General features: G+C 36.2%; 1 protein-coding gene across 2 annotated transcripts; it reads left to right on the top strand.

Moving 5' to 3' along the window:
- The first annotated feature begins 80 nt into the window (after positions 1 to 80).
- CENPK (centromere protein K) lies at positions 81 to 19456 on the top strand. Of its 2 annotated transcripts, none has more exons than XM_070411451.1 (10): positions 81 to 124; positions 2459 to 2605; positions 4763 to 4819; positions 8659 to 8731; positions 9408 to 9454; positions 13698 to 13780; positions 13883 to 13975; positions 14310 to 14436; positions 16588 to 16641; positions 18788 to 19456. In XM_070411451.1, the coding sequence occupies exons 2-10, from the start codon at positions 2492 to 2494 to the stop codon at positions 18944 to 18946; spliced, it is 807 nt and encodes a 268-aa protein (XP_070267552.1). In that variant the 5' UTR covers positions 81 to 124; positions 2459 to 2491; the 3' UTR covers positions 18947 to 19456. The 2 variants fall into 2 exon arrangements, with proteins under 2 accessions (XP_070267552.1, XP_070267553.1); XM_070411452.1 differs by lacking the exon at positions 81 to 124 and adding an exon at positions 657 to 724.
- The last annotated feature ends 1903 nt before the right edge of the window (positions 19457 to 21359 follow it).

The following is a 21359-nucleotide window of genomic DNA, read 5'->3' as shown; positions in this document are numbered from 1 at the left end:
CGTCAGCCGCCGAGAGAGGCTCGGGATTGGCTGTGACGGGTCCAATCAGCAAGCAGCGCGCGCGGATCCCGGGCGCAGGCTGTTGACAGCTGGAGGCGGCGGCTGCAGGCCTGGGACGTCAGTGGTAAGAAACGGGCCGGGGCGACCGCGCCAGCCGGGACCCTGACCTCCTGGGAACCGGGGCCTGGAGCCCCGCTCTTCGGCTCTAGAACCCCGCGGGTTAGGGGAGAAGGGCGGCGCGCTGGGGAGTGGAAGGAACGGGCTCCCTGGGCTCCCGCAAGTGCCCCCAGCAGGTCTTCTCCCCAGAGCTGCTCGCTCCTCTCACACACGCTCCGAAGAAGGTGGCGAGCGCTGGCTACTGTTTTCTGGGGAGAGACCCAGCCCTGCCCGAGTGGCCCAGGGCGGGACCGCTCACCCTTCCGCCGGCACCCTGGTCTAGGCTTCCAGCCCTTAGTGGCCTTCTGGACTTCGGCTCTCTTCTTTAAAAAAAAAAAGAAAGGAAATATCCTGTGGTTAAAGACAAACACCCAACATGACATTTATCATCTTAATCCTTTGTTTTTTAATCCGTTAAGTACAACTTGTCAAAATGACCTCCCTAAATCACTGCTTTTAAAAAAACCCACTTAGCAGTCTCCTGGTTACCCACTGTATTTCAAACTGGATGAATCTCTCCTTTACTTTTGCTTTGATGTGGACCCCAGATCCAGGAAAGGAACTGCAGGTAGTAAGTACTTTCTAAGGGTTTTTGTTTGTTTTGCTTTTAGTTTTAAAGACTCCCTTTATCTGGCCTATTCTACCTAGCTGGTCTCATTTCTTCTCTGCCTTCTGCGCTAATCAGATCACTTTTTTGTGTGTCTGATTATATTCATTTTAAAGATAAGGAAACTGATGGACAGCCAGTTTAAGAGTCTTGCCCAAGGTCACACAGCTTGTAAGTTTTGAAGCCAGGTTTTAAACCTAGACAATCTGTTGAGTTACACTTACTAGTATAATTTTTTTTATAAATAATGCTGCAGTAAGCATACCCATGCAGACTTGTGCAAATATAGGGTGTCCCAAAAAATGTATACACACTTTTTAAAAATATACATACTTTTATTGATTTCAGGCTGGGAGAGAGAGATAGAAAGATCAGTGATGAGAGGGGATCATTGATCGGCTGTCTCCTGCATGCCCCTCACTGGGGATAGAGCCGAAATCTGGGCATATGCCCTGAGCGGGAATTGAGCAGTGACCTGGTTCATAGGTCAATGCTCAACCACTGAGCCATGCTGGCCAGGCCAAAACTGAATTCTTAATCTTGCTGAATTTGTTTCTTCCACCATCTTCCCCATCTCAGTAATTGGCAACTCCATCTTTCCAATTGCACAGGTCCAAACCTTTTCGGTAATAATTGACTCCTCTCTTCATTTTACACTATATGTAAACTGTTAGGAAATCCTACTGGCTCTATCTTAACACATTGCGTACCACATAGAAATCGCTAAGACATACGCCAGGGACCGCACGTTTTTGGGCAAACTGCACGTTATTTAAATCATCATAATGCACTTTAGGTGTTGTTTTTCAACAATTATAACATTTTTATTTACAAAAACAATAAAAGTTCCTAGTGCCTTTTTAACGTATGGTACTGCGTAAAACATTTTCCTCTATGAAGAGGGACCAAACAAAATTTACATAAGCATCTAGATTTGCTCCTTTTTCCATGGGCGTGAAAAACTCGTGAGTGGTCCTTAACAGATGGCACGCAAAACACGAGAAAACTCCTGAGCGGTACGAAATGTGTTAAAAATATATTCAGAATTAGACATTTGGTACGGCCTCAGTATTAATCCTTGGATTATTGCAATAGCTTTCTAACAGGCTTTCCTGCTTCTGTCCTTACTTGGCTGTAATTAACCAGAGTTAGACTGTTAAAACAAGATTTAAATCATGTCATTCCTCTTTAATCACTTACTATCTCAGCCTAAGTCCTTAAAATGGCCTAGAGCCCGCATGATCTGTTATCATCTCTCTGACCTCATCTGGTGTTCTCTATCTTACATTTTCTTCTCTAGTCACAAGGCTGTTTTATCTCCCAAGGCCTTTGCACTTTCAGGTACCTCACCTGGTCATCCCCTAAATATCACCAGATCGCAATTATTTCCTTTCTGTTTTTGCTCAGTTCTCAACTTCTCAGTGACTTTATATGGCCTCCGTATGTAAAATTACATTGCCCCTTCCTGAGCACTGGCTATATTCTCTGCTTTTCTTTTCTTCATGGCACTTACAAATCATTTGATGTACTATAGTATGATTTTTAACATTTTTAGGTTTATTTTTGTTTTTCTTAGCTAGAATGTAGGCACCATCATAGGAGGGATTTTAATCTATTTTGTTCACTGTTACACCGTTAGCTCCTAGGTGAGTATCTGGCAAGTAATAGGTGTTCAACAAGTATTTTTTACTTTAGGTTTTCTTATAAGGCTAAGGAAATCACAAGGCAATGTCAATGAGTAACCAAGATCTAGATCCAGATAGTACTACAGATGAAGATATTACAACTGCTAAGGAAGAACTTATTAAAAAATGTGAAGAAATGTGGAAAGATCTGGAAGAAGTAAGTATCAAGAGATTAAAGTGATATATCAATTAATTACTATAAGATTTATATTTCAGTAATAGACTTGAGAAATAATTCTGCTGATTCCTGAAAGTCATTATATTGTACGATAAATATTTATATAAGTTTTAGACCTATAACATTCAATGAAGTTTATACTGGATGAACTGTAGGAAGAGAAAAAAATCATAGCAATCCCTACCCTCAAGGAGATTATCATCTAATGAAGGCAGTAACCATTATATTAGAAATACAAAGACTGTACTTAGGAGGACTCCTAAACCTAGACTGAAGGGGTCAAGGATAGTGTCCTAAAAGAGGTAATGACTGAATTCATTTCTAAAGGATTAATAGGAGTTAGCCTGTGAAATGGGAGAGGTATACAAAGTAGAAGGAACAAAATATATAAAGGTTGAAAGAGTTTACTGGTACAGAACTCCATGTAGAATATTATGACTTATGTAAATTAGGAAAAGAGGACTTGTGAAATGAGACTGGAGAGGTAATTAGGGGCAAGAACATGACCAGATTTGTTGAGTGTATACTGTGGGGATCCATTAAAGGATTATAAATATGAAGTGACATGATGAGATATATAGTTTGAGAAAATTACTCTGATGGTTTTGAAGAAAAGTGAGACTACAGGTAGAAAGAGCATTTAAGAGGCTGTAGTAGTCCTGGTAAGAACTACTGAAGGGCTAACTCCTGTCATTGCAAACAGAAGAATGGATTTAAGGGATATTAAGAGGGTAGGACCAAAAGGACTTGGAGATTAATTGTTGTGAAATGGGGGAGTTATGGATAGTTTCAGGTTCCTGGCTTGGGCCAGTGGATGATTAGTGGAGTTACTTCCTGAGATAGAGAATACAGAAGTTAGAGGACACCCAATTCTGGAGTTTGAGTAAAAGTACGAGTTACTTTAGAAAATGTTTTTTTTGAAATATATATATATATATATACACACACACACACACATATATATGTGTATATATATATATATATATATATATATATATATTTTTTTTTTTAGTTCATGAGATGGAGTCACGTCTGGTACACTACAGTATTTTGGTAAAAATTTGTCCTACTTGAAATAGCATGTGATAGTGTATCATAGTATATGATGCAGGCTACAGCCATTTTTCACATTCTATTCTTCCCAGTAAATTTTCAGTTGGAAATTTAAAAAAGAGAGCACATATTTTGTTAACTATCCTGTAATCCAATACCCACCTTACTTTCTCCCACCTCCATATACTTTCCATCCTTAATTTCACATGCATAAAAGAAGCTACCAAATTGTTATTTTCTGGAACATTTGAGATTTTGCTCCACGGCCTATGTCATTATTTGGCTCAACTAAACTTTTATTTAAAAAAAAAGATATTGTTGCCCTAGCTGGTTTTGCTCAGTGGATAGAGCATTGGCCTGCAGACTGAAGGGTCCCGGGTTTGATTCTGGTCAAGGGCACATGCCTGGGTTGCAGGCTTGATGGGTTACAGTCTCGATCCCTAGTAGGGGATGGGCAGCAGGCAGCCAATCAATGATTCTCTCTCATCGTTGATGTTTCTATCTCTCCCTCTTTCTTCCTCTCTGAAATCAATAAAAATATATATTTGTAAAAGATATTGTAAATAGAAATAATCACAAATAAAATTTAAATTAATCATAATTTTGTTCAGATATACCAGTAATTGCTATTAACAGTTGTGGATTTTTTTAATGGCACAGAAAAAACTGTCTCTTAAAGGCTTTATTTTCTTATAATCATAACTGTCTTCTTACCTCTTTTGTTATTTTCCTATAGTTATTTCCCTCTTGTTCCCCATTTTCCTGTTATCTAGCTTCTAACTCACCCTAGTTTTCATTTTTATTCTTTGTTCCTTTTTCCCATACTAATTTTTTAAATTCTGTATAGAGTCTATATACCCTTTTACTTTTAATGTCTTCATCTTGGGACCAGTTTGGCTGCCTTCCTTACCCTCCTGCTTAGAAAGTGAGGAATTAAAAACAATTTGTTGTCTTACATCAGGTAATTGTGTATTGTTTTAAAAGAAAATGATATTGACTGGTATAAAAGGGGAGGGAGAGGAAATCTTGGGTTACAGTGTGACTTGTTTTTCTGTGTTTTTGTTTTTTACTTTTTAAATCAAGTATCAGAATAAATTATCACTTATTGGAACCGAGACACTCACTGATTCAAATGCTCAGGTATGAAACCTTCCTTTCTTTGAAATTCATTGTTTTGGATAAGAAGTTTATCTGTCAAGTATAATAGTTTTGTTAATATCTGTATGCTTAATCATTCAGATAATTTTCTGCTCTTTCTGATTTAAAAGAAGTATTTTAAAAACTATCTTGAATAAGCTATTATAAATAAATAAGAATATTGTCTTTTTTATCTTTCCACAGCTATACATACATTTAACTGTTGAGTCAATTGCCCCTTGGCTGCTCTTATGGTACTTTGTTAAAAATTAGAACAAAGACTTTTCTACTTTGTGTTAGGTACAGTAGCCACAGGTATTTTATTATCTGTGTGGAATCGTAGCTGATTTTACTGAGGCTTAAAAAAGGATTAAGATATTCATTTTAATCAGAGACCTATGGAATTGGTTTAGGAATACACCAAAGGGTCTTTGCAACAGATTAAGGATTTAAAATAACAAAGATGATAGTTCCAATGTATGGGAAAGGGATGAATTAGTTAAGGGATGATAGTGGTACAATCATATTTCATTACAAGAAAAGCAAGGAGACTGGGCAACCTAGTGACATGGGAGAACTTGGCTATTAATAAAAATCTAGACATTATAAAAGAACACTTAGCCCTAGCCGGTTTGGCTCAGTGGATAGAGTGTAGGCCTGCGGACTGAAGGGTCCCGGTTTGATTCCTGTCAAGGGCATATGCCCGGGTTATGGGCTTAATCCCCAGTAGGGGGCGTGCAGGAGGCAGCCAATCAATGATTCTCATCATTGATGTTTCTGTCTCTCTTCCCTCTCCCTTCCTCTCTGAAATCAATAATATATATACGTGTTTGTGTGTGTGTATGTATGTATATATATATATATATATATATATATATATCCAGTGCATGAAATTTGTGCAGGGGAGGGGGGGCTCCCTCAGCCTGGCCTGCACCCTCTTGCAATCCAGGACCACTTGCTCCTAACCGCTCGCCTGCCTGCCTGCCTTATCACCCCTAACCCCTCTGCCTGCCTGCCTGCCTGATCACCCCTAACCCCTCTGCCTGCCTGCCTGCCTGATCACCCCTAACCACTCGCCTGCCTGCCTGATCGCCCCTAACCACTCTGCCTTCCTGTCTGATTGCCCCTAACCACTCGTCTGCTTTCCTGATCTCCCCTAACTGCCTGATCACCCCTAATCACTCTGCTTGCCTACCTGATCACCCCTAACCACTTCTGCCTCAGCCCCCACCACCCCACTTCGTCCTGAAAGATGACCAGAATGACATCTGGAAGGTTGTTCATATTATGCTTTTATTATTATAGATATATATATGAACACTTAGATGTATTTGATCATATAAGAGTTAAAAATGTGCCCTGGCTGCTGTGGCTCAGTTGGTTGAGCATCATCCCATACACCAAAAAGTCACTGGTTTGATTCCCAGTCAGGACACATGCTCAGTTTGCAGGCTTAATCCATAGTAGGGGGCGTGCTGATCAATGTTTCTCTCTCTCTCTCTCTCCCTCCCTCTCCCTCTCCCTTTCCCTTTCTCTCTCTAAAATTAATAAAAACATATTTTTTAAAAAGAGTTAAAAATGTTTTAGTAGTAAAAATTCTCAGAACAAAGACAAAAATATACAAATGAATCCAACGAAAGTTCTCCAATACTGGTGGGAGCATGCCAGCCTTGTAAGCAGGCCTTTAGGGATAATCTTAGGGCTTGCTTTGTTAACTCTTTTCTATATACCTATTAGACTTAAGATCTTCAATTAAAACTCAATTCATTTTCTAAAGCAAGATGTTAGATATTTTAAATGAGAATGACAAGATTTCTCAAATTTTTATGTTTACATACCTTTAGAAGTACTACTCTTATACATATTTTTAAAGAAAAGGTTGTTTAATTTTATAAAAGGACTAGAGGCCCGATGCACGAAATGCGTGCAAGGGGCTTGGCCCCCACTGTCACAGTGGCTGCCTCTGTCTCAGCCCCCTCCCGCTGCGGCGCCACCTCTGCCTCTGCCTCTTCCTTGGCTCCCACTACTGCGGCTTCATCCAGAAGGTCATCCAGAAGGACATCGGTCTAATTAGCATATTATGCTTTTATTATTATAGATTAGAAATAATTTGATTGTTTGCCTTAGCTGGGCTTTGGCAAGGTAAGAGCTGTGTTTCATCAATATAGTACAAGGTTGAACTGTATGAAGTTACTGTTTTTTAAAAGGTTAAAAATGAATATCAGTAATTTTATATATTTCAACTTAATATGTGGTGGAAAATACATGAATTCTTCATTGTTATGATAGTTTTGCCTAGTTTAGATACTGCTTTTTAAGAATTTGTTACCACTTCCTAGTAATAATAATAATTAACATTTATACATCGCTTTATGGTTAATAAAAAAACTTTCCCAGATTCTTATTTAGTTATTTATAAGAAAATAATGTTAAACTCTCCTTTGGCAAATAATTTAAATACCTGCAAATGCATTTTTATATAATAATATGAATTTTTCAAAGAGGCTAGGTTTAGTGTTTTTTTTTTAACCTGTGACTATTCAACAGGCAGTGTTATAATACAAAGCAGGAACTACCTGCTCTGTATAATAAAAATTGGTTTGTTTTTTTTAAAATATATATTTTATTGATTTTTTACAGAGAGGAAGGGAGAAGGATAGAGAGTTAGAAACATAGATGAGAGAGAAACATTGATCCACTGCCTCCTGCACGCCCCCTACTGGGGATGTGCCCTCAACCAAGGTACATGCCCTTGGCCAGAAATGAACCTGGGACCCTTCAGTCCGCAGGCCGGCACTCTATCCACTGAGCCAAACTGGTTAGGGCCATAAAAATTGGTTTAAAAAGACAGTACTTTTAGTGTCCTTTTAGTGTAAATATTGAACTAATACCTATTGCATTTTTGAAATATGAATTTTTTTTTATGTTTGGCTACTAATAAGAATTATATAGATGAGATAAAACGTGCTGAAATTTAGCTTTAACCACACATGGACTTTAATTTTGTGGTCTCAGCAGGCAAAATATTTATCACATAAATTTGTAATTATCAAAATTACAATGATTGGAGCCTCCTAGTAACAGAAACATATTCGTCCTAAATTTATCTTTGGCTAATTTACAAACTATTGTGTAGTAAAACTGTTTTTTATATGTGGCTTGTGGAACCAGTCTCATTTTATAATTATCTCTATCTATGCATTTGAAGTTATTTTTCATTACTCGGCTAAAAACAGTTGCAATATTCCTAAAAAGAGCATTTTAGTGCAAATTTGTCTTTAAAATGTTGGCAAGAAATAACATCCTTTTAAAAATATATATATTAATTTAGGGCAGGGGTCCTAAAACTTTTTAAACAGGGGGCCAGTTCACTGTCCCTCAGACCGTTGGAGGGCCGGACTATAGTTTAAAAAAAAACTATGAACAAATTCCTATGCACACTGCACATATCTTATTTTGAAGTAAAAAAAACAAAACGGGAACAAATACAATATTTGTATTTGCATGTGGCCCGCGGGCCGTAGTTTGAGGACCCCTGATTTAGGGAATAAACTTAATGTAGTTAAGTTCTTTTGTTTTAGATTGAGTGGTGAAGTAGAATTGATCACTTTTAAATACCATATCACTAATATGACTGGCAATTTGTGAGCTATAAATGTGGTTTAAAGCAGAATTCTGTTTGGAGTGATAATTTTTTTTATAGTTTAGGTAGCTATTATCTTAGCCATTTATGTTAAGACCTTGTATTAATGTATAAAAAATCTGTACACATTCATCATGAATAGCTATGAATATTCTACAAGAAATGATTTTGTTTTATTCTCTTGGTTTTTTTTTTATAGTTGTCATTATTAATTATGCAAGTGAAATGTTTAACTGCTGAACTCAGTCAATGGCAGAAAGAAACTCCTGAAAGTAAGATTCTTATTTTTAGCTTTATATTTTTGTAAACAAAGTAATGGCAAATTAGTGATCACTAGCCCGGCCGGTGTAGTGGTTGAGTGTAGACCTATAAACCAGGAGGTCACGGTTCAATTCCCAGTCAGGACACATGTCTGGGTTGTGGGCCGGTCCCTGGTGGGAGGCATGCAGGAGGCAGCCCATCAATGATTCTCTCTCATCATTGATGTTTCTATCCCTCTCGCTCACCCTTCCTCTCTGAAATCAATAAATACATATTTTTTAAAAAGATAAGAATAATATGTATGGTATGATCCCATTCTTGGAAAACTAGCAATGACAAAATTAATAACTCTTGCATGTATATGAACAGATAAATGTGTATATGTATACATGAATAGGATCCTATGCACAGAAGGAATGCACTAGAGGTTATTAATTTTGAATTTTAATGATTGGGAAAACAAAACAAGGAAAGAAAAAGCCACTAAAAACAAAATGCATGATAGCACATTTGTCTAAATTAATATATATGTAGAGCTTCTAAATAAGAATAATTTCATAAACTGTACATATTTCATAAAAAGTTCTGTAACATTAAATGGAAAGGAAAGGGGTATCTGAGAAACCACAAAGTCAAATTCTTGATTTTTGAGAGTTAACTAAGCATATGTTAATTTTGTTTCTATAGTACTTCCACTGAATGAAGAGGTTCTGGTAACATTAGGAAAAGAAGAGGTAAGTCACTTAATGAATTTTTAGTCACCCTACTATAAATGTTTTAAGTAAGTTCATGCCATAAGGGATAGGATAAAGATTCTTTAAAACTATCTTTTCTACTTTGATATTAATTATGCTTTCTTGAAGAAAATATTTTATAATTTTTGGACCTTTGATATTTATTACTGTTATTTTTTAATTTTTTTAAAATTACAGTTTACGTACAATTTTATATTACTTTCGGGTATACCACCTGGTGATTAGACCTTTATATAACTTACAAAGTGATCATATTCCATTGTATATGTACCAGTTCTTTTTTATTCATTTGTCTATTGATGGGCATTTAGGTTGCTTCCATATCTTAGTTATTTTAAATAATGCTGCAGTGAACATACAGATACATATGTTTTTTCCATAGTGTTTTGGGTTTCTTTGGATAAATAACCCTGGAGTGGAATTACTGGGTACTTCTTTGTCTCTTGTTATACCTTTGTTTTAAAGTCTGGTATAAGTATTGTTACCCAAGCTTTTTTTTTTTTTTCATGAAATATCTTTTTTATCCCTTTGTGTATCTTTCAGTCCGAAGTGAGTCTTGTAGACAGCATATGTATGGGTCTTTTTTCTTATTCATTCAGCCATCCTGTGTCTTTTGATTGGAGCATTTTATCCATTTGTATTTAAAAGTAATTTAAAATACATGTTTATTGACATTATTAATATTTTTTATCTTTTTTTCTTCTTCTTCTAAAAGAAGACCCTTTAACATTTTTTATAAACTGGCTTGGTGGTGGTGAACTCCTTTAGCTTTTTCTTGTCAGGGGAACTCTTTATCTCTTCTTCCATTCTAAATGATAGCCTTGCTGGGTAGAATAATCCTGGTTGTAGGTCCTTGCTTTTCATCACTTTAAATATTTCATGCTACTCCCTTCTGGCCTGCATAGTTTCTGTTGAAAAATCAGTTTTATGGTAGTTCCCTTTTAGGTATGTAACAGCTTTACTCTTGCTACTTTTAAGTTTCTCTTTGTTTTTAACCTGTTGCATTTTAATTATAATGTGTCTTGGTGTGGGCCCCTTTGGTTTCATCTTGTTTGGGATTCTCTGCAATTCCTGGACTTATCTATTTCCTTTGTCAAGTTAGGGAAGTTTTTAAAGTCCTTTTTTAAAGTTTCAATCTTTTTGGTAAAGCACTCATTTTGTTCATGGATTTTATTTTTGAGTTTATTAAACTTCATATCTGTATTTTCTTATAACTCGTTGAGGTTTTTTTCAGAACTGCAATCTTGAATTCTCTGTTATTTACATTACAATTTCTATATCTTGATGTTTATTTTCTGGAGATTTTTAATTTTATTTTTGAGCTGCTCTGTTATCTTGGTTATTCATGGTGGATCCTTCTCTACTGAGGTATCTATATGTGAGTGGCATTTCTCTAGTAAATTGATAAGAAGTCTTTCTATTGTTTTCTAGTAGGTGGCATTGAAGCACAAGTTGTTCAGTTTCTTGCATAGCTCTGACTTTCAGGTCTCGGCAGAGTGATGGGAATGTCCTGAGTTCCCTGGGAAGGTGGGCATTTCCTCTGTATTCAGGTTGCCTCAGTGTCACAGGCCAGACCCAATGGGGGAATGTGGTGGACGATGTGTTCTAAATCTGTGAAATCCCAGTGCTGTCCACTGCAGCCAGATACAGCTGTGATGGATGGGGGCGGCTATCTTTGTTGCTTTGTTCTCCCAGTAATGGTGACTGGCAAACCTCAGCGGCCTCCCCTCTGTGTCTTCACCCAACCCTGGATTAGTCACAGAGTGTGCCTGTCATCCCTGCCCAGGTCACTGGGTTCAGCCACAGTTCATACGAACCGTTCCTTCAGGAATACTCACTGTATCTCTCTGCTCCTCCCTGCTGAAGGGAGTACCAGTGCTAACCTGATTCTGCCCCTCTTTAGGCTGAGCCACACAGTGAATTCTGGGCCACGAGATCCAGGCTGCATCCTTGGCACCAACTCAACTCTTCTCCCTTCCCACCTCCCCCGTTTTCTTCTTCTTGCCCACCTTCAGTTGTTTCAGTACTCGGATCTCTCAGATGTGTTTGTTGAGCAGGAAATCCTTTGTTGAATTATAGCTGTTCAAACTGTTGAAACGTCGAGGGGACCTCTGACGCCACCATTCCTTTGGCCACAAAGTCCACTTCTGATGCCAAATGTCAGGGTTTTCCCCAAGACCACTCTTAGGCTCTGTGATTAGCTAGATAGGCTCATGGCATTCAGAAGAGCTATTATAGTCACGGTTGTGTTTGTTATAGCGCGAGGACACAGGCTAAAATGAGCAAAGGGAAAAGGTACGTGGGCCAAGCGTATAGCTGTCCTTTCCCAGTGGATGTGTTTACTTCTCCTTGCAACTATGTGTGACAACTTGGTCAGAGTGTGGCCCAACAGGGATGTTCGCCTGGCCAGTGTGGCTCAGTGGTTGAACATCAGCTCATGAACCAAGAGGTTGTGGCACATGCCAGGTTGCCGGCTGGATCCCCAGTAGGGGGTGTGCAGGAGGCAGCCAATCGAAATTTCTCTCTCATCGATGTTTCTATCTTTCTATCCCTCTCCCTTCCTCTCTCTCTAAAGTCAATAAAAACATATAGTTTTTTAAAAAGCCAGGGAAATGCATTTTAGCCTGTTGTCCATGGTTTTTATCAGGAGTCCCATCGCTATGCATGCAGGGCCTCCTTGACCGACTTCAGCTACACAGACTCCAGGTCCCAGAACAAAAACGCAAATACCAAGAATGACATAGTTAGAACAAACTGTGTAATCAAACGGGTACCAACTGGCCCAAGGCTCCGGGCATACGCAAACACTCGCAATAGGCAGAATATTCCAGTGTCTCATAGCTTCTCTTCCAGGAATCCACCAGGAGCCAGTCCTAAAAAAAAAGCCTTTCTTGGTAAAGTGCAGAGCTTGTGCAACCGTGGCCTGCTGAGTTAACCCTTTCACTGGAACTTGTCTTTTTATTCTCTTAACAGTGTCTTTCATAATTGGGTTAATTCTGTTTTATCAACTTTTTAAGTTTGTGCTCAAATATAGGAAATATTTGTCAACTTAAGGTCACAAAGATTTTCATGTATGTTTTCTTTTAGAAATTTTAAAGTTGTAGGTTTCTCATTTAGGTCTATGATCTATTTTGAAATAATGTTTATATATGAAATAAGTTGTTGATAAAAGGTTTATTTTTTGCATATAGATACAAATTGTTCCAAAACAAATTGTTGAAAGAAGTATCTGTTTTGACTTTTCTTTTACTGAAATTTAATTATCATGTATGGGTGGATCAGTTTCTAGACTCTTCATTTGTTCTCCATTCTGTGCTTTGGATGTGTCTCTTCCTTGATTCTGTGTTTCTGTCTTAATTCAGTACCACATTGTTTTACTTACTGAAGCTTTGTAATAAGTCTTGGAAATAAATGGTATGAGTTATCTAACTTTGTTGTTTTTTACCAAAATTGTTTTATATTTTCATATAGAGTTGGCTTGTCATTCTATCCCATAAAAAAGCTTACTGGAATTTTGATTGAGGTTGCCCTAAATCTATCTATTTATTTACTTTTAAAAGTATGTTTTATTGATTTTAGAAAGAGAGATGCAGAGAGAGACATCGCTGTGAGAGAGAAACATCTATCGGTTGCCTCCTGTATGCACCCCAGCTGGAACTTAACCTGAAACCTGGGCATGTGCCCTGAATGGGAATTGAACAGGAGACCTTTTGGTGCATGAAACAATGCCCAACCAGCCAGGGCTACACTTATTTTGTTTTTCACCGAACTTATCACTCACTGGAATTATATATTTGTTTGTTTGTCTGGATTCCCCTCTTTGTTCTGCTCACCTTTGCATCCCTGACTCTCTTCAACAATGCCTGACAGTCAATAAATATTTGTTGAATGAATAATATTTATTTGTGTTTGTTTTTGTATAGTCTCCTTAGAAAAGAGACCTAATTTACCTGATTACTGAAAACTCACCATTAAATTGCCTTTCAGTATGTAATGTATTGCTCAAAAACCCCGTCTTATATTTTTGAATTTGACAATGGAATATTACAGAGAACTTAGCACCTGCTCTATATGTCCGTTTTAAAGACTTTCTGCTCAGCTTTTTTGCTGTTAATTTCTGATTATAAATTTTAGAATTAAACATAAATTTTACTATCATTCAGAAATATAACTAGTTATATGATTAAAGAATAAGCAATTAATATGAATTATTTTGTTCTAGTTCCAAAAATTGAGACATGATCTTGAATTGGTACTATCTACTATTCAGTCAAAGAATGAAAAGTTAAAGGAAGACTTGGAAAGGTATATTTATAATTACTATTAGTCATTGGTTTGTTGAATTGGCATTGATGTCTTATTTGGCTGCTTTATTGGCATTGATGTTTTATTTTTCTTTGTTGAAAGGGAGCAACAATGGTTGGATGAACAGCAACAAATATTTGAATCTCTTATTGCACTACACAATGAATTGAAACATCAGAATGTGACAGAATCAAGGTATTATTTTTGTGTCCTATGTTTTTAAACTAGGAGAAAGTATTTTCTTTCTTTCTTTTTTTTTTTTTAACATGAAAAGGGGTAAATTTTACAGAAAATAAGAGTCTTATCCCAGTTTTTGATTTCTATTATTACATGATCTTTTATGAATGACTTGACTTTTAGTTTCCCTATATATTAAATAGAGAATATTACTTTCATAAAACTAGTTAAATTTGGTTTCAGCAAATGAAATTTGAACTGAGTTCTTGATCAACCTTATGAGTAACCAGTTTTATATACTTAGGTATTTTGTCAGTGAACTATTTCTCTTCATTATTTTGAAATCTATTAGAACCTTTAAAGAGCTGAAAACTAAACTACATGATGTAAAAGAATATAAGGAGAAACTATTGGTTACCTTGAGTGAGTTTCTAGAAGACCACTTTCCTCTGCCTGATAGAAATGTTAAAAAGAAAAGGGTAAGTTTTAAAGAAAGCATTCATGTGTATGTGCATGTATGAAATTGTTTTAGATAGGATCAAGTGTAAATTTCTGATAAATATTTCTATGTTTATTATACATTTCAAAGACACACACATAGATAGATGTAGAGAAATAATTCCTCATTACATTAAAATATTTATTGAAAAATTAGAAGCAACCTTGTTGTTCAACAATACAAGAGGAGTTAAATACATTTTTTTATATTGTATCCATATTATGGGGAAAATGCAGCTTTAAAAAACCTATTGAACCCTGGTCCAGTGGCTCAGTTGGTTGGAGAGTTGTCCCATACACCAAAAGGTGGTGGGTTCGATTCCCAGTCAGGGCACATATCTAAGTTGCAGGTTTGATCCCTGGTGGGGCAGGAGCAGGGAGCAACTGATCAATGTTTCTCTCTCACATCAATGTTTCTCTCTCTCTCTCTCTCTCTCTCTCTCTTCCCCCCTCTCTCTCCCTCTCCCTTCCTCTCTCTTAAAAAAAAATCAATAAAAAGATATTTTTTAAAAAATGTATAGAATACTCACTATCAAAGGAATTAACGAAATGCTCACAATTTGTTGTTAAATGGGTAAAACATAGATGATTAAATTGTATGTCTAATTTACACCAAAAGATGTAATAGTGCTTATGTCTAGGGGCTAGGATCATAGGAGAGATTTTTCATTTTTACTATTTTGAATATTTTCTGTGAACACGTGTAACTTTTAAAATCAGAAGAATTGTTTAAAATCTGTTAATGTGCCCTGGCCAGTGTTGCTCTGTGGTTAAAGTGTCATCATTCTCCTCCACACTGGAGGGTGGCAGGCTTGATTCTTGGTGAAGGGCCCGTACCTGAGTTGAAGGTTTGATCCCGGTCCCCTGTCAGGGTGCGTGTGAGAGGCAACCAATAGATGTGTCTCTCTCTCACATCAATATTTCTTTCTCTTTCCCCCTCTCACTTCCCTTCCAATGTCTCTAAAAATCAAAGGAAAAAATATCCTTGCTCCTTGAGTGAGGATTAAAAAAATAAATAAGACACTATGTTCAAATAGAGGTTAATAGGGTGAAATAGATGTCCAAAAGCTAATGTAATCTTAAACTTAATGAATAGAATTCCAGCATCTACAAGTATGGAAATAAGTCTTCTTTTTGATCTTTGGTGTTCAAATCACACCAATATCATTGTGGAGACTGGATTTAAAAATAAAAAGCAGAAAAGACAAATTAGGCCACATTTAAAGAACAACCATAATATGAAAGGGCTACAAGTCTATGGCTTATGAAAAATAATTGAAGGAACTAATAATGATTAATATGGAAAAGACTTGAGATTCATAATAGCTGCCTTCAAATATTTAAGGAACTCTTTCATGGAATTGGAAGAAATCCCGTCATTTCAAGGATAAAGAACCAGTTAGTTAACATTACGAACTGTCAAGAACTATAGAAAGATGAACAAATAAGGCTCCCTGGGAAGCAAGTTTCCTGTACTGAAGCTGTATAAATACATTCTGGAATGTCATTTGTTTGGGTTATTTTGATTGGGAGGTTCAAACACTAGACTTTAAAAAAAAATTTTTTCTTTGTTGATTAAGGTATTACATATGTGTCCTTATCCCCCCATTACCCCCCCACCCCCCACTCATGCCCTCACCCCCCTGGTGTCTGGGTCCATTGGTTAGGCTTGTATGCTTGCATACGAGTCCTTTGGTTGATCTCTTACCCCCTTACCCTTACCCCCTTACCCCCACCCTCCCCTACCTTCCCTTACCCCCACCCTCCCCTACCTTCCCTCTGAGGTCAAACACTAGACTTTTACATATGCCAGTGTACAATATATATAATATAGCATCCATTTTATATTTACAGGTAATCTGAAATGTATCTTCTAGTAATTGCAAAAGATTTCACTGTCTTAGAGGTTGTTTCAACTGTTTATTTTTTTTTTTTATGAAAATGACTTAGTACAAGCAGGTTGTTTATATTCAGAATTCTTTTTAAATCACCTAATTATAAGTGTTTGGTTTTAGTATACCTTGTACTATTGCAATTAAGAAATATTAATTTTTTGTAATAAGTATAGTTTAATATTCTGCCATTGGCAGAATCATAATGTTGATTCTTTGTTATTCATGTTTCTCTCAAAGAAAAATACTGAAGAATCAAATATACAGCTGATAACATTGCATGAAATGTTAGAGGTAAGTGTTATGTGTAGTTGTTTTGTCTTGAAGATGTCTCTTAATTAGTGATTTGTGAATAATTTTACATAGGCTTGAAAAAAAATACTGCTTTAGTTCTTAAGGTAAACAATCTTTATTAGATATACTTATGTTAATTTATCTTTGGTATAAAATTAGTTTGTGTTTTCTATATAGCATTAGTAAGAATAGTGTCATTTTTTAAAGAACATGAAATTAGAGCCTACTCTTAATAATATTCCACGATTATTACTTCAAGAAAATTTTATGATATTATTTAATATTTACACAATGAAATCTTATGCTGTTACATTGACTGTATCTTTTAGTTAGCAACTCTACATTCTATTGAAAACACAGTACATAGTTTAAGGATTCTTTCAACAAAATTGTAGAAATCCATGCATAATATTTCCTTAAGTAACATCAGCCTCTTTTTTTTCATAATGTGAGTACTAAGTAATTTCAAATAATTATAGAATTGGTAAAGAAATACCTTTTTCTGCTTAACATTTGCCTTTTCTTTTATAAATATCTTTGACCTTTTTATTTTATTTTATTTTAAACATATTTTAATTTATTTCAGAGAGAAAGGGAGAGGGAAAGAGAGATAGGAACATCAGTGATGAGAGAGAATCATTGATCAGCTGCCTCCTGAATGCCCCACACTGGGGATTGAGCCAACAACTTGGGCATATGCTCTGACCGGTAATTGAACCATGACCTCCTGCTTCGTAGGTCGACACTCAACCACTGAGCCATGCCAGCCGGGCTCTTTGACATTTTAAAAAAATGCTTTTGAACGTCATCCAGTTATCAAGTATGTTAAATATTTGAGAAATTTTGGTCTGACAATCCATTGCGAATTGGGCAGAGAGGAAGGTAAAATAGTCTATGAAGAGGGAGATATTTAACAATTAGTGTGTCTTTTTATCTATTTTATTTTATTTTATATATCTATCTATCTATTTATATATATATATATATATATATATATATATACACATATATGTATATTTTTTTATTGATTTCAGAGAGGAAGGGAGAGATAGAAACATCAATGATGAGAGGGAATCATTGATTGGCTGCCTCCTGAACGTTGGGACTGAGCCCACAACCCAGGCATGTGCCCTTGACCGGAATCGAACCTGGGACCCTTCGGTCCACAGGCTGACACTTTATCCACTGAGCCGAGTGAAACCGGCTAGGGTTAGTGTGTCTTTTTAAATTAATTGGCAAGTTAAGGAAAAAGAGTGATATCATTAAATTTGTTTCATTGTAATTTTATGAATTGGATGCTCAAGTCTCCATTTTTACCCAGTTAAATAGTTTTGGTGCCTCAAGATATCTTAATAAAGAATATTATTGCTCTGAAAGCAAAATGCAAAAAAAAAAAAAAAAAAAGAAGAAGAAGAAAAGAAAAGGCAAAATACAAATATTTATTAGATTCATATGATACCCATTTTTAATGTGTATCATATATCAAGTTATATTAGAACATTTTAATATATTTCTAATTATTCCAGTTTATACTGAAACTAAGAAACTTCTGTTTCTTATGGATGACTTAACTTTTTTTTTGAACAAAAGTTGTCATATATGTGGCTGATATTAGCAGTGATTAACTGGGTAATACATGTGTAATTTTCCAATAGTATACCCTGAGATCTCATCTAAAATTTAGAATTAGAAACCATTTTTTGTCTCCAACTTACATTATCAATGATAAAAGTAAACAATATATAAACTGAAATTTAGCGAAAAATAAAACAATATACACGTTCATTTTAAAGTTGAATTTTTATCATTTAATTATTTCTAGCATCTACTAGAATTAGAAATGAAAAGTAAGAAGGATTTTAAGAATATTAAAGTAAGTAATTGCTTTAAAATAGGAATAATATTTAATTCTATTATCATCATACCTAAGTGAGATCAAAAGATTTTTGCCCCTCAGATATGTACTTGAAATAGCTACAGTTAATGATAGATGAAAATTTTATTTCAATAATTGAGATATTGATATTATTATGAAATGTGATTGAGATGAGAATTTTATAGTTTTACTTTATTGCTATGGCACTTAGTATTTGTATAAATGATGCATTTTCTTTTCCACGTTCCTTAAAATAATATCTTTTCCTAGATTCTTTTAAATAGATTGTTTGATGTTCCACATGATCCATATGTCAAAATTAGTGATTCTTTTTGGCCACCTTATATTGAGCTGCTCCTTCGTAATGGAATTGCTTTGAGACACCCTGAAGATCCAAGCCAAATAAGACTGGAAGCTTTCCATCAGTAAAGAATGGTCTGTTTTCCACAAGTCCTTAAAGAATCTTGTCATTCAAGGATAAATGGAAACACTGAGTATTACTTGGATAAAGAAAATAATATGCATATGAAAGCACATAGTTCATATTCCTTCTATCCTTAAAATGACAGGTGCTGCTCTGTACTATTTGTTCACAAATGGTCCTTTCACATTCAGGTCTGTGCTTTGGTGTGTTCAAGTTGATGGACAAGGATACAAGTAAAAATATTCTAGACTTAATTATAAAACATTTAATGTACCTCGTACAGCGATATTTAGAAAATTTGTAGTTAATTTGTGATTTTGCTTGAGTCATAATTTTTAAAAAATTTATGACAGTTTCTTTTATGCATTTTGAGTTCTGTTTGTTGCTTAACTCTGTTAAATTTAGGGATTATAATAAAAAAGCCATTTAATATGCAGATGGTTTTAAAATTCACTTTGTATCTGATGTAGAAGGAAGCATAATTTAAAAGTATTTAGTAAATATGCCCCATGTATACTGCCTTATTTCTAGATTTGTTAAAAATTGAAATATAAAAAAACACACAAATGGATAAAAGTAGAAAACTCTTTTAATGTGTATCACATATCAAGTGATATATATTAAACCATTCTTCTGTTCATTATTACTAACGAAATTGTGTTAATAAAATTTTGTTTATCTTTGTGACTTTTCTGTAAATAAAATTCTCTTACCTAAAAATATTTAGCTTTTGGTGATGTGGCATGATATTTTTATAAAATAAATACACTTTTTGATAGGAAAATAATATAGGGCTCATTCAGTATTGTATGCAAGCTAAATTGTAGAATTCAAAACTCACTCAGTATTGTTACTGGACTAAATGGGTTCACTTGCCAGTAAGTGAACATCACATCACAGCCCAGTAAGACATGCACAGGAGCTTGCAGCAAAAAAAGTAAGGGTTAATTAGTTCAGAAAGTGGCCCAGAGTCACAGGTGAGCTAGTGCTCAGAGATCCGACTAATCAATGGCTTTCAGGTTATTAATCGTGACTAAGGGAGTTAGGGTTATGGTCTCTACTGATTGGTACTAGGGTAGGGAGTAGTTGACCAGTGCATCTGGTCTTGACGTCAAAAACGGTATCGCTTCATCTGATTTCGCCACTTCTCTGGGTCTGGAGCTGAAACAGCTGAGACCTAGATGTTATCTCTAGTTTGACAAAACTGTCTCTGTGGCCTACAGACTCCAGGTTTTGTTCCTAAGATTATTTGATACTGACTAGAACAGCCGTGGGCAAACTACGGCCCTCGGGCCGGATCCGGCCCATTTGAAATGAATAAAACTAAAAAAAAAAAAAAAGACTGTACCCTTTTATGTAATGATGTTTACTTTGAATTTATATTAGTTCACACAAACACTCCATCCATGCTTTTGTTCCGGCCCTCCGGTCCAGTTTAAGAACCCATTGTGGCCCTCGAGTCAAAAAGTTTGCCCACCCCTGGACTAGAACTTCTTCTCCTGAGGACTTGATTAAGGGAGTGGACATGGTAGGGAGAACAAAACGGTGCTGGGTGAGGCCAGTTTAAGTAAAAAAAGTAGAAAGAATGTGTCCAGTTTCAATCAAGAGGGAGGATGAGCTCATTTTCCCTGTGTCTTAGGGGGGCATTCTAGGTGTTCATTTACAAGCAGGAACCACAGCAATGGTAGGTGAAGCAGTAGGCCAGGATATGTGTACTCAGTATTAGAGCACATCACAGTTAGGCTCTGAGTCTTTAAGGAAGACACCTATATGAAAGTTTCAGAGCTTCATTGTGGTTGAAATAAAGGGAAGCCATGACAATCTGACAGATTCCTACAGCCTGAACGTCCATAATGAAAGTCCTGACACCAGTTCAAGAAAGCTCTCTTAGTGGCTTACACAGTATCAGTCCCCGAAACCATATAGGCTCTTTTTTGTTGTTGTTTTATTTCAGAAAAAGAGAGAGCTAGAAACATCAATGATGAGAGGGAATCATTGATTGGCTGCCTCCTGCTCGCCCCCCTCCCCGCTCCCTCCCAGGGACCGAACCCGCAACCCAGGCATATGTAATAACTTTCAACAATAAAGATAAATTTAAAAAAAAGAAAGACATGCACAGGAACTTGCAGCAAAGAAAGGGTTTTACTTGAGGAAGTGGCCCATGCCCACAGTGAGATAATGCTCGAGGACCTGGCTCCCCAATGGCTTCTAGGGGATGGGTTATAAGGGGTGGTGGTGGGGGGAATCATTAATCAGGTGATTAAGGGAGTTAGGGTTGTGGTCTCTACTGATTGGTTGGTGCTAGGGTACAGGGTAGTTGATCATGGCATTTGGTCCTGATGTCAGCCATGGCATCGCTTTATCTGCTTTTGTCACTTTTTTGGCCCTGGAGCTGAAACATAACTGAGGCCTAGATGT

The sequence above is a fragment of the Myotis yumanensis genome, unplaced genomic scaffold (assembly GCF_028538775.1).
Source record: "Myotis yumanensis isolate MYYU_CA2020_CCGP unplaced genomic scaffold, mMyoYum1.0.hap1 SCAF_4, whole genome shotgun sequence".
Taxonomy (NCBI): Eukaryota; Metazoa; Chordata; class Mammalia; order Chiroptera; family Vespertilionidae; genus Myotis; species Myotis yumanensis.
This window is presented reverse-complemented; position numbering and strand designations above follow the sequence as displayed.